At 31.4% G+C, this 13,769-nt stretch overlaps 3 protein-coding genes across 3 annotated transcripts; 2 read left to right on the top strand and 1 right to left on the bottom strand.

Moving 5' to 3' along the window:
• The first annotated feature begins 926 nt into the window (after positions 1 to 926).
• Positions 927 to 3,510, top strand: LOC105626858. The gene is made up of 6 exons (XM_012208149.1): positions 927 to 1,093; positions 1,529 to 1,799; positions 2,489 to 2,624; positions 2,709 to 2,893; positions 3,105 to 3,248; positions 3,316 to 3,510. Exons 1-6 carry the CDS (start codon positions 927 to 929, stop codon positions 3,508 to 3,510), a joined length of 1,098 nt encoding a protein of 365 aa, XP_012063539.1.
• Positions 3,511 to 5,784: 2,274 nt separating this feature from the next.
• Positions 5,785 to 7,678, bottom strand: LOC105626779 (major royal jelly protein 4). The gene is given in 6 exon segments (XM_012208075.1): positions 5,785 to 6,011; positions 6,325 to 6,468; positions 6,471 to 6,503; positions 6,506 to 6,559; positions 6,562 to 6,739; positions 7,187 to 7,678. Coding segments are annotated over 6 exon segments (1,128 nt in total).
• Positions 7,679 to 9,334: 1,656 nt separating this feature from the next.
• On the top strand, positions 9,335 to 12,833 carry LOC105626778 (major royal jelly protein 5). The gene is made up of 3 exons (XM_012208074.1): positions 9,335 to 9,570; positions 11,171 to 11,426; positions 12,207 to 12,833. Exons 1-3 carry the CDS (start codon positions 9,335 to 9,337, stop codon positions 12,831 to 12,833), a joined length of 1,119 nt encoding a protein of 372 aa, XP_012063464.1.
• The last annotated feature ends 936 nt before the right edge of the window (positions 12,834 to 13,769 follow it).

Raw genomic sequence — 13,769 nt, 5'->3', positions numbered from 1 at the left:
GTGTGTGTGTGTGTGTGTGTGTGTGTGTGTGTGTGTGTGTGTGTGTGTGTGTGTGTGTGTGTGTGTGTATCTTTTACTCAAGCAGAACACAAATCATTCGACATGACAGCAAAATAATGACAAACTCCAAAGTGATTACTAAAAGTCGTTTTTCACACATTTACAATCATTTTAATGTCACTTTCACGTTTTAGTTTATTGTGATGTTCTGCATCACTGGCGAAAATAAAAATTGGAACGTAAGTTAGATAAAAAAATGTGACAGATACATAAATACTGCTTCTAGGAGGCGAAAATTGGGACGATAACAAAATGTAAAGGAGATGCTTACATTTTTTTTACGTTTTGTTGCCTCAATTTTTATTTCCTACAATCCATTTATACTTCTGTTACTGTTTCCTTATTACATTTGATTTATCCGATTATTATATTTATACCCACTTAAAGTTTATAATTATTATTAACTTTTTTGATGATAAATAATTAATCAGTAAAATTTTTATGAACGTATAACTATTAATAGCAAACATTAATTGATTTAATAGATATTTTAATGTTCGCAATTGCATAATGTAACCAAGATTAATTAATTATTAAAGATCTCCATAACTGCGTGTAATATATTATCTATATATTTTCTTATTAAAACTTCAATATGAGCTTTAATGTTGTTTATTTATTAAATTTAATACAATTTTTTTTAACTACGCTTTTATTACTGTAACTGCAATAAATAAAATGAATATAAAAAGTGTTATATATTTGTCAATTAACAAAGATTTGCGAGCAGGATTTAATTGGATATACGATTAAAAAGTCATTGTCAGCAATCGACAATTCCTCGCTGATGATGCGTTTCAACGAAAATGCTATCGTTCACTCGATCAAAGTTGTGTCGTATCCGTTTCTCTATCGTTATTTTCATTATGATTAATTCAGAAAAGATTCGCTTTATTCTTCGAGTTAGTGCTTTATGTCTCCTTTTAAGTCATATCTCACACTCCTGGAATTTAACATCGCTGAATATATCGGATGATGTTCTAATATGGAGATTCGCTGTATGGAAAAATCGTGCTTTTCTGGCAATTCCCAGGTAGGTAAATTACAATAATAAACTGTGAGTAAGAATCCTCAATCCGTATCATACAATATATAATACCAAGTATGTAATAATTTATTAATTTTAAAATAATCTTACATTAATATTGATTATTAATATTGATTTTTCAATATTCTGAAACAGTTGAAAAAAAATTTATAATTCTATATTTCTTTTATTGATAAAAAATGAATCTATTATCCTCTCGTTCGATTTATTGTTTAATTATGGTAATCAGACGACGCGTAAAAATACAATATAATATAATTAATTGTAAAACACAATATTAGAACACAATATTAATAAATACAATTTACTGTATGTAAATTTATTTGGAACGAAAGTTAAAAAACGAACGAAGTTAAAAAAAATTTGTTTTTTTTTAATAAATAAATATTTATATTGTTACTGTCATGCAATTTGTATTAGATCAACAAATGAAAAACAAGAAGAATGGAAACCAACTCTGGTGGAAGTTTCTTGGCCTGAAATTAATTTGCCATTAAATGTTGCAAATGCAGTAATCTCTTCAAAACTATTCCCTAAAAGTAGAGTATCAAAGCAGGATTATGAAACTCTTATATCCGTAACTGGATTAGACGTGGATGCTCGAGGACGATTATGGGTTCTAGATGCACCCGATGGATATGATCGTTGGCCTCGAATTATCATTTATGATTTGAAACGAAATGATCGATTGGTATCTACTAAACTATACGTTTTCTCTTAATCTTAGAATTATTTACGTTAATTAAATCTGTGAAATGAAAATTAGCACTCTCTTAAAAATTTTTTCTTGTTTTGATTTAATGTTTATAATTCGTAATTTAATAAGTAGAATTAAATTTTTATTTTACTATCCACTGTACAATGTTTAACAGTTTTTACCGAAAAAAATTTGTGTAGAAATATTTTTATATTTTTAACACTATTTTTTCTATTTTTAACAAAGATCTAAAAATATTTAACCGGATATATATAAAAAAATCTGACTCATATAACTGTGCGAACAACAAAATTAATTCTAAGGTTAAATAAATTCGTATTTTTTAAATTGATATAATTTTTATGTAAAATTCTATATTTATTTATTTGTTGTATTTTATTCCATTTTAATACATATATTGTATATATCGTTTATACTTTTAGAGAACTATATTCTAATTTAAAATTTACTCCAGTAGTGAACGTTACTTATCGTCGTTTTAAAATTAAAATGATGACAAATAACGTTAGATTGCTGGATAACAAATAAAAGAGCGATTTTATAAAAATAACAAAATTTTGCTGTTTAATCTTGCAAAATTTAATCTTGTTCAAATTAGATTTTATTTCCAAAAAAATAAATATTTGGATAATTAATTACGTTTATTTAAAAAATTTTTAAAGGTGTCATCCACCGAGTTAACTAAAGTGTCAGTAAAACATTTAAAGTCTCTCGTAATTGATCCATTTGAAGATCAATGGGGATTTCGTGGTTATATCGCAGATGCCGGTGATGAAACGATCATTATTTACAGTTCGGGTAATTTACATACATTCGAAGAAAATTTATATATGGCGCTACAAAATTATTCTCTTTTTATGTCGATTGCGATACGAATTTCAGGATTATGCAAGTGGTGGAAATTAAGAATGTTACACGGACCCGAAATTCCTCGTGTGCAATTCAGCGACCTTGCTGTCTCTCGGATGAATTCAATTTTATATATGACAGGACATAATTCGCATGATCTATTTAGCATCAATCTGGAAAGGATTAGTACAGATAAATTATTACGAATATCTTCACGCGTATGTATTAAGCCAAGTTACTTTTTGATATTATTTGCTTTGATTGACAATATATACAATTGAGTGATATCTGTAATAAATCGGCAATTTTTTATATAAATTTCAAAGAAATAAAAATACAGATGGGTATGATTACTCCATTATCTGCACTGTCGAAAATAATCTTCAAGATAATCTTCATGACTTTTTAAACTGCATTATATTACTTCAGGAAGTACAAAATGTAACAGTGACTTGGCTTGGGAAGAAATTAGGTTCTTCCGTAGGATTGTTTAGCGATTTAAAAGACGGTCTACACTATTTTATGACTTCAGAGAGAGCCAGCGTGCGATGGAACACTAAGCTTCCTTTGAACGTAAATTACTTAATTCAATCCCCTCTAAAAGCCACATTGTGAATAATTGATTGATCTGTCCTTTCAGGCGCAGAGTCATTCGGTTCTGATACAAAACGATGACGTCCCATGCATAACCGATTATATAATGGATTCGCGAAGAAACGTATGGGGTCTGGTAAATTCGAAATGTCCCGGTACAACGAAAAAGAATACTTTGAGTAATTCAACACTTAAATCTAGAACAATTAAAATTCAAAAGTACTATTTTGCGATGCAATAATCATATTTTTAATTTTTATAAAATGTGATAGAAAATATTTCAAAGAGTTACACTTAATTCTTTGATTGGTTTAAGGATAATTTTCTTGTGAATGTTATTATTACAATATTTCATTATTCATTATTCATCGCATATTTCCAATTAATATTTATATTAAAATTCTACTAAAGAACTTCTATTCTTCATCATTTAATTTCTCCTAAAGATTGATTTGTCGTAAGATTTTTATTTTTAACTGTTAATTACTTAAAAATGAGATCTTATTTTGTGATTCAAGACAGCTCTATTATAAACTGGAAATAAAGAATAAATTCAGGTAATGAAGAAAAGGAATTTCGGTAGTTTTAAGACGTCTTACCAAAAATGGACTAGTTCTACGTATACAAGAATTACATAAATTGGTATATGTCTAAATTGATATACGTTTATATAAGTTGGCATTTATTAGTAGTTTGGTTTGACTTAACAATTACAGGTATTATGATTAATTATACATATTTCATCAATAATTCACTTTTTTCAATCGTTGAACAGTTGAATAATTACAAGGTTTTGAAAATTCATTTTGGCAGCTATATGCTGGCATCGATTTAAATATCGACAAGTAATTTTTACACTGGTCAACTCGTCCAAATATGGGATTTTACATAATATATGAACCTTCTATCGATCACGGTTACATTAATTATACCAAACATTGTCAATTTGCTAATTATCTATGTGACTTAAAGGAATGTTCCAGCGTTTACATTAATCGATGTAACATTCGCAAATTAAATTTACTACCTATGAGGCTCAAGACGCAAGATGTGCTGGTTACGTGACTAGATCAGCGACAAAATAGAACTTCATCTCTTCTTATCTTTTTTTTTAACTTACAATTAGATGATGTTCCTGTATACACTATACACTATCAGTACTGAAAATCTATAGTTCATTTTACATATACTAGAGACGTATATCCTATAACAGAATTTGGCCACGAATGATTTTATCAAAATTCTACGAGAGAGAAAAATATAAAATATAATTTGAAGAAATATATAATTTCTCCATGTATATATATTACGAGCAAAATTCGCAAGTGTTCGCAATGCTGACATTATATAGCAGGCAACTCGGGCATAAAGCTCTAGATATACCAAATAGCGCAAAGATCCTCCATTTTCAATTTACTTAATCACACCAATAATACTAAGTGCTTATTGGAGTACAGACAACTAGGTCGAAAATAGCGGTCGAAATAGCCAATAGGAAGATTGTCAGCATTTCGGCTCAGATAAAAGGATTGCATTACTTTGATATATTTAGAATTTTACTCGGGCAATGTCGACATTGCTTACTTGCGGACTTATCCGTAACATACTATCTCACTTTATTAACTTATACTGTTTCACTCTATGACGCTATTCATAGTCGATTTTTATATTTAAAACTGTCTTAAATACAGTCTTAAGATATAAACCATTAAAAAGTTGAACTAGCATCTTAAGACATTATTTAAGACGGTCTTAATAAAATAAGAATGGACTATCAATACCATCTCCTAACTTTAATTAAGATCATAAAGCGAGACACAGTATAAATTAGAGTAAGATAGTTCGATAGTATATGTACAGACAGAAATTATATGTATCTTTCTCTCTATAGAATTTTGACAAAATCGTTGGTGGTTCTGATATATGTACACGGAGAGAATTTTTTTTTTAGAATTTATTCTGAAAACATGATAATCCTGGGACAACATTGTATTTTGAAAAATTTTATGTAAATTTCTCTCATTCAATAAAACTATATATAATAAAATATAAAATAAGTGAGTTAATTTTACTGAAGTGCATGTTAAAAATCTTTAAAATATTGTATCATAACTATCATATTTTCAGGATAAATTAAAAAAAAATTCTCTTCGTGTAGAATCTCTAACATATATTAGAGATTTTCAGTACTAACAATACATTGGAACACAGCCTTAAGCGAAATGTCGTATATTTTAGTAATCATCTTTTTACCGCGAAAAAATTTGATTATTTTTTCGATTTAAGAAATTGGGATTAAAATTAATTGAATTCGTTTCGATACCGTAAATAATGGAAAAATATACCTTACGCTAATCGTCGTGTCTTCCATTGCCACTCCATAGACATTATTTTCATGTATCTGTTGCATCAAAATACAAAATATTTTTTTTAAATACTAATTTCAATTCCTTTGCTTATGAGACATCGAATTATATAAATGAATGGCTGCTCTATAATTTTTAACGAATGATTTCTAGTCGTCGCAAGACTTAACCAGGGGATGAATTCCCACGGAAGCACCCGAGCTGCTCACGGTGTTCTGTATATAATCCTGGAAATTGCTCTCGATTACCCACATCAATCTCTTATTGGAAGGAACCACTTGAGTTGGCAATCGGCAATCGTTGCCCTTCTGTACTAGGAGGAAATTTTCCGGTATGAAGGGTGTCTCAGTGTTCCACATGTAGACATCAGTTTCGCCTAAAAATAAATAAATTATTCTTCTTAATTAGACATTTAAAGAATGGTTGCAATTTACATTGAAAGCAATTTGATGGTAAAAGCAATTGTCGCAAATTATTTTTTAAACTATAACTCTGCCACGCAACTTTTTTTCATTTTGAGAAATACAGAGAAGATCTATGACTGTTCAATTATTTTCTTTATATTTAATTTATTTATATTTAATTATATAATTTAATTATATTTAATTTATGCTTTACGAAAAGAAGAATCTACGATACTGTACAAGGATTGATGCATGCATCAGATTAAACAGAGAACATCAACTTACCCTTATTCCTGAAGAAAAGAGCGCAGCCATTGTCGTTTCCGAGGAGAACGATCTTGCTTTGCTTCGATCCAATATCTATAACTGATCCTTGAGAGAGACCACGTCTCAGGTTCTCAGCCTTGATCGCGAAGAGCCTGTTGGATCCCAGATAAGTGAAATACAACACTGGCGTACCGCAGCTCTTCTTCACCAGCGTTGAGTAGAGAACATCTCTCCGTTGGACACCGGTGGTAACTGCATTCGGAAGGATCACTCGGAATCCTTTATCCGCGGTGACATTGTAAACGATAATGGATCTAGAGGCTGCGTCGGTCACGTACACGTATACCTGGCCATCGTCCGCATAATCGATTGTCAAATATTGCAGACGAGACAATTCGTTCACCAAGTAACTCAAATTGATCACTTTTACAACCTGCGGGCACACCATGTCTCAATATGAATCATTTATTCCCACACCAATATATTTCTACATATTTCAATATATCATGAATTTTAATGAAACACTGATGTAAAATATTTGTGATTAAAAAGAAAATTATTAAAATCAGAGTTATATAATTTAGATCTAAAAAGGTTTTTCTATCTTTCATATCAAGGCCTAAAAATTAATTAATTAATTTTAAATTTAATTAATTTAGAAAATTTTTCATCATTGAATTTCTTTATGTTTTTTTTTCTTTCTCAAATAATTAAAGTTACTTGAGATCAAGACATCTCAAAGACAAGTGCTTCCGATAGCTTTTTTTCAATTAGAAACAATAATAAATTGTTATATAATTATAAAATTATAATACGTGAATTTTATAAATCTTTATCTTATTTGAGTATTTCAACGTTATTAATCATTAATTTCTCGTACCTTGCCGGATTTTACATCAATTCCGACGACTTTGGGAGGACACCTGCGCACTGGTTGCTCCAAAGTATTTACGATACCAACGTCCAATACCCACAAGATCTCTTGAATGTCCAGAACTATGTCTACTACGCTCTGCAGGGCTTTGCAGTTGCCCTCTTCTTGGATCGCCCAGCAGGGGAATGCTATCACCTTCGGAGTGCAATCCTTCTTCTTCAACGACATAACACCCAGAGTGAATGGCACACCCGGCTTGTAGCGTGGCATCGCTACGATTGCATCGTCCTTGTAAATCTGCGCTCTCGTAGCAATAACATTTCTGGCAATGTAACGTCCGCTCGTCTCGTAGATGTTCTTCGTGTCCTCGCTTGGCCATTCCAAGCTGTGGCCTGATAGGATGAACGATAGCTCCGGCAACAATTGCTTGTCGCATACCACTGACGATAACCCACTCGCCAGAATTATCAGGCACAGAGCGCTCGTCGGGATTCTCATCCTGCGCTCGTTTTTTGTGACTTGAAATAATGTCCCGATGTTCTGAAGAAACATAATACACAACAATTTAATTGTTAAATTAAACTGAAAACAATATCCTACAGATAAATTTCTGAAAATTTCCAAGCCAAAAGATAGTTACTAAAGTAAGAAAATCGATAAAAATTAAATTTGATATAAATTTTAATAAATAAATACGTAGAATACATTTGTTCTTCAATTATACGAATTTAAATTTACACGAAATTTTTAGAACATTGAAAGAGTGTGATTAGTTGTATACAGTGAATATTGATACACACATATATATATATATATATATATATATATATGTAATATTATAAAAAGATAAGTACTGAAAAAATAGACAAAGTTAGATCAATAGCTCTCTAAGCGAAGTAACAATATAAAATAGTTGTTAATGCGGCGAAAAAGATGTGAAAACTTACAAGGTTTCCCGTACAATGAGGGCGAAAATTTTTGAATATGTGAATCATTTATACAGCTTTATACTTATATATACGTTGTGAATCAACTGAAATCGTTTACATTTTTACCGTATACTACTGTTTCCTTCTACCCAATATTTTGCAACGATTTTCTTGCTCAAGTTTGATGAATTCGTAAAGAGGAAATATTTCATGATATGCATTTTTTAATTTATTTATAAATAACGACAATTTCAGGAAGACACAAAAAGCAGCATACATTAAATGCAATAAATCAGGAAATACAATGCACAAGGAAATTATCTCTTTGTTTTATTAATAATTTATTACACTTCCGCTCCTAAACAAACGTTAATCATACAATTATCTAATATAATTGTTTAATTTATTGTTTTCTTTATTCTTATTTATTTTTAAACTTTGTAACTTTTAAATTTTGTAACTTTTTGTAATTATATTTTGTAATTTAGGAATTAATATAAATAGAATTATATTTCGTACTTGTACTCTGTTATAATTAAACTTTTTACATATATTATTTATTTTATTTTTATTTCATTTATTTAAATAAAATTATTCTATATGTTACTTGTACTATTATTTTCGAATTAAAAGTATAAAGAAATGTGACTAGAAATTTTTCATATCTTTTATATTCTTTTATATTTGTAAATAAGTGAATTAGTAAATTAGTGAATTAATTTTCTCAGTATTTTCTTTTTGTTTGTATTTTTAGAATTATAACACTTATAATGTGAAATTCCTCTTTGACATTATTCAAATTTTTTTATTTTTATTATTTTCACTTAACGAAGAAAGAGCATATTTTAGTGTTCCGAAGTAATTAAGCATTAAAAGAAATAATTCATTGTCAATTAACTCATTGCACAATCTTAATCAACTTATTATGCCTTTTATTTATAATAAATTCGTTGTACATATTTATAGAATAAGCATTTGGTATTTTTGATCAACATTAAATAGCAATTTGTGCGGAACTGCTTTAATGAACGTGTTCATTTCGACTCGCTGCGCGACTAAATATTTTTTAAACAAAGATGTTACGTAATATCTCGTCCCGATGTGACAGGATTATAAAATTGGCGTAATCCAGAGGGTTTTACAGTTTACGATTTGATTCGATCAGCAAAAGAGACGCGGTCGAGACGGTCGGATATTCGAAGGGGGAAATTCACAAAAAATAAGGATGCTTTTCGCACGAGCGGTGACGTTCGTCGTCGCCGTCGTCGCTGTCGTTGGTGCTGACGAGCCTATTATCGAAAAAAAATGCGACAAGAACATTCTGTGGACCGGTGGTACCTTCGAATGGCCTTGCGTGGCCACGAAGAGCATATTCAAGAATAATGGTCGTTACATCTCGAAGAACATCCTCGCCACCAGGGTTGCGATCTACAAGGATGATGCCATCCTTGCTTTACCTAGGTATGAGATATACAATTTATAATGCAGTTACAATAATCTGCAATAAAACATTTAATATTTTTTTGCACATTTTGAATACTTTTATATGTTTTTTATTAATCTTTTATTAAAAAAATACAAGGAGATTATCTTAAAGAACATTAGGGAATAGAAATACATTTTTTATATTGCAATATATGTATAATATAAATTATATCACAGTAATGCACTATTCTATTCAGATTTCTATATACGTCAAAATCTGTCTGAAGTTTTATTGAGTCGTTCTTTGAAAAAAAAAAGGTTGTAAACGTTATCTTTATTAGCAAAAAATTTATTTTCACAACGATTTATAATCTTGCAGATTAATATTGATGTTTTCTAATGAAATATAGCTTTTTAAAAAACATGGAAGAAATATTTCTTGCGCTATTCAAAATTTATTTTATATATAAACGTATTTAATAAAGGGAAAAATTGCAAAAGAGTCTTACAAAAAAGTAACATGTCGTATTACTTGTATAAATTATCGCAAGGTTAAATTTTCCTTTATGAAAAAGTTTGTAGAAAGAAGTATCCGATTTCATTTGTACTTTCAATTCGTAAACAAGATCGATCCTCTCCAATTGCAACAAAAACCAGGGTAAAAGGGCAATCGCATTCTTTGGCAAGTTTACCGATCATTTAAAAGGAGAGAAATCGCAGAAGAAAAGAACGCTATTTGCAAATCGCACGTTACGTCAGTAGCGATTGATACATTGCAGTATCAATCTTAGCAGAAATTAACGAGGCATGAGCTGGAAGTGAACTGAGATTGCAAGACGCGATCGTAATCGCAGTTCCAACGCGGAAAAATGAAATCATCTTACCGAGATATCTACGGGGATTACCCGTCAGAAAATAATGGGGTTTTTTTTCTGATATGGTAATCGAAAGACACACGGTTGCAGACCTTGTCATGGTTATAAATCGTGTAATGAGAATGTTCACATGTGTGTAATAATGTTGCGACATTATTGATCGGCGATTGTATCTGCCTCATTTCACGAAGGGCGTTTGGTATTTACTGCTATAAACACAATGAAATGCGCTTCGCTCAACGATAAAAGCGTTTAATCGCAATATCTTCATTATACTTCCTTTCCATTATGCGTGCACGATCATTAATCTTACTGATTGTCGGCGATTTTACGGGGTTAACACGCGATATTAGCGGGTTAATGATCAATATCAGTAAGTAGTGTTATTTGTATAATTACTGCTGATTAACAAACAAATTTAAGGCATATCAATTTATTTTTATCAATTTATTTTTTATGTATCAAACATAACAAATCAACTGTAAAGTGTAAAATATCCATGCAATTCCTCTTGGCAATTGAGATATTTATTTCGTGAAATAAATAATTTTTATTTGTGACAATTTGTACGTACTAATAAAATAATATAATTTTAAGAAAGAAGATTAAACAGAACATCAAAAGAACTTGAATGTTTTTTTTAAATATGAGATTGCCGCAAGAATCTTATGTTTAATATTTTCTGATAATAATATGAGATAAGACTAAGAGGTCAATAATGTCTTAGAACATACTAACATTTATTCGAAATGTTTCTCCAGATATAAGCCTGGCGTGCCAGTGACCTTAGCGAGAGTCTCCTTGAAAGATAAGAATTGTCAGGCCTCCCTCTGGGCCTTCCCTTGTTGGTCGCTCCAGGAAGAAGGTACATGCTCAGCTCTACAAAATGTCGTAGACCTCTTTTTGGATCCCCAGGAAGTCCTGTGGGTACTGGACACTGGTGTCATAAACTCTCTTGAGCAACCGGAGCGCAAATGCCCACCGAAGGTTGTCGCCCTAAATGTAAAAACTGGCAAGGTGAGACAATTCATTTCTGAAACTCGCAATGTAAAAGGGCGCGTCTTATTCTCTTCTTATAGAAATTTTGATTTTATGTGAAAGAGATATTTTTAGAATTTTTCTACTTTTTTTATTATAAAAGCACAAAAATGCTTTAAATGTATAATATTAAATGTTTATTTGCATTTATTTAAAGCGTCCATTTATTTTTTGATAAAGAAATAAAAAAATTATTTCATTCGTTTGTAATATAATTTTTTGTTATTCATACCGTTTGCGTACGCGTTCATGTTATTAATCTATATCACTTTTCTTTTTTTCGCAAGAAATTGTGCAAGAGAATTTTTTTTAATCGTTTTCTCTATCAAACAAGCCACGCATAATTTTCGATTAAAAAACTATTTCTCATATGATTGTGATACAATTATAATTGCAAATTATTTACTTAAATTTACCAAAGAGAATGACGCATTTTCTAGCACGATTTTATCAATCGATTTTAAATTATTTTTAACAATAGAATAAACAATACTCAACAATAAACATCAACAGTAACATAAAATATCAAGATTTTAATTTTCACTCAACATATGTATATAATAATAAATGTAATATAACATATATTATATAATTATATTGTTGAGTATAAAATTACATTGATATTATTAGTTAATATTATTAGTTGATATTATTAGTTGGTATTTAGGATATTATAATTCTCAAATTTTCTTTCTTCTTAAAAATTAAATTGATTCTTCGATTATGTAATATTGAACGCAATGTATCCCTTTTTTTCAGGTCCTGAAAACAGTCAATCTGTCCGGGCTGACGAACTCCGCGTCCCGACTTCAGTACGTCGTGGCGGACTACAATCCAGATGGCCGCGTCTTCATCTACGTGTCCGACGCAGCCTCGCGAGCGATCCTGGTATACGACGTGACCTCTGGTCGTGGATACCGCGTCGTACTTCCTCAAGCGGTGACTCTGAACTGCGACCGCCGAGACGTGCTCTATCTCGCTCTGGTGCGCCACAATGACGGTAGTACTTGCCTGCTCTTTACATACTTGGGTAGCAGCCGCGTGTTCAGCATCCGAACGGATCATCTCCGAAGTGGCAATGCCCAAGGCAGGATACAAGATCTTGGAGTGAAACCGCAGAAGATAGTCATTCTGGGCACAGACAACGGTAGTGCTATCTTCTTCCGATACGTAGGCAACGGCGAGGTCTACAGATGGGACAGCATCACGCCCTTCATAGCCGCCAACTTCCAGCCCGTCTACGAGAACAGCTACGAAGGCTCCTTGCCTACTCACATCGTACCCGATTACAGGAGAGGACAGATGCGCGTTCTTGAGAGCAACTTCCCGGATTACATGCAGGGTACCGTCGGCTGCGGAGCCAATCATGCTTTGATTCTGATGTAGAGCGAGATGTTCTCGTCGAGATTGTGAAGAAGAGAAGATTGAGGAGAAGGAATAGGAGAACGGGTTGATAACAGCAACAGGTTTCTCGGTCCCCGGCGTGCCCAGTTGGGAGACCGAATAACATTATAATTCAATGAGATTACCTTTTCATGTTATAGATGCGGAATAATATGTACCTTACGCCAATCGTCTTTCATTGCCATAAGTGTGTAGCGTAAAGATCACTCTTGTGTACGTGTATGTGTTTACCTGTGTGTGTATATATATATATATACGTGTGTCTGTAGCATCGAAATTCGAACAAAAATTATATTGGCTGCAATACATTCTTTGCAACTGACGATGCGAAAACTCCGACAGTAAGCAAAATGTCAATTGCTGACATTTCGGATGCAGAAATAAACGTATTATAAAAATTCAGCATTTTTTAATTTTCTCTCCTACGCAACGTGCGTTTCTAATCTACTCTCAGTTTAAGTCTTTGATCCGATATTAAATTAATTTTTTGCGCACTAATCCTCTCTGATTAATTACGCATTGCGATTCACGCAAATTGATCCATCGCTTTTAATTAAATAATTCAAGTATTTTTTTGCAAATTTGTCGAGAATATTTTCTAACTTTTATCTAGAACTTTATATATTTTTTTTAAAGGTCGCTTTATCTTCGTTTCCTAGATCAGAATTGTAAAATTTAGCCAAAGGCATATGATATGATGTTTTGCTGGATTGCATGCGATTTAGTAAATTATTATAATTATACAATATATGTTCAGATTTCCATCCAAGTGCTCTTCACGTATCATTTTATTCTCGTTTAACATTCAATGAATAACAAGGATAAAATGATACATAGATAATACACGGATAGGAATCCCAACTTCAGGGCACAGAGAAAGAGAGAGAGAGAGAGAGAGAGAGAGAGAGAGAGAGAGAG

Source organism: Atta cephalotes, assembly GCF_000143395.1.
Source record: "Atta cephalotes unplaced genomic scaffold scaffold00006, whole genome shotgun sequence".
Lineage (NCBI taxonomy): Eukaryota > Metazoa > Arthropoda > Insecta > Hymenoptera > Formicidae > Atta > Atta cephalotes.
Note: the sequence above shows the minus strand (reverse complement) of the source record. Positions and strands in the feature narration are given on the sequence as shown.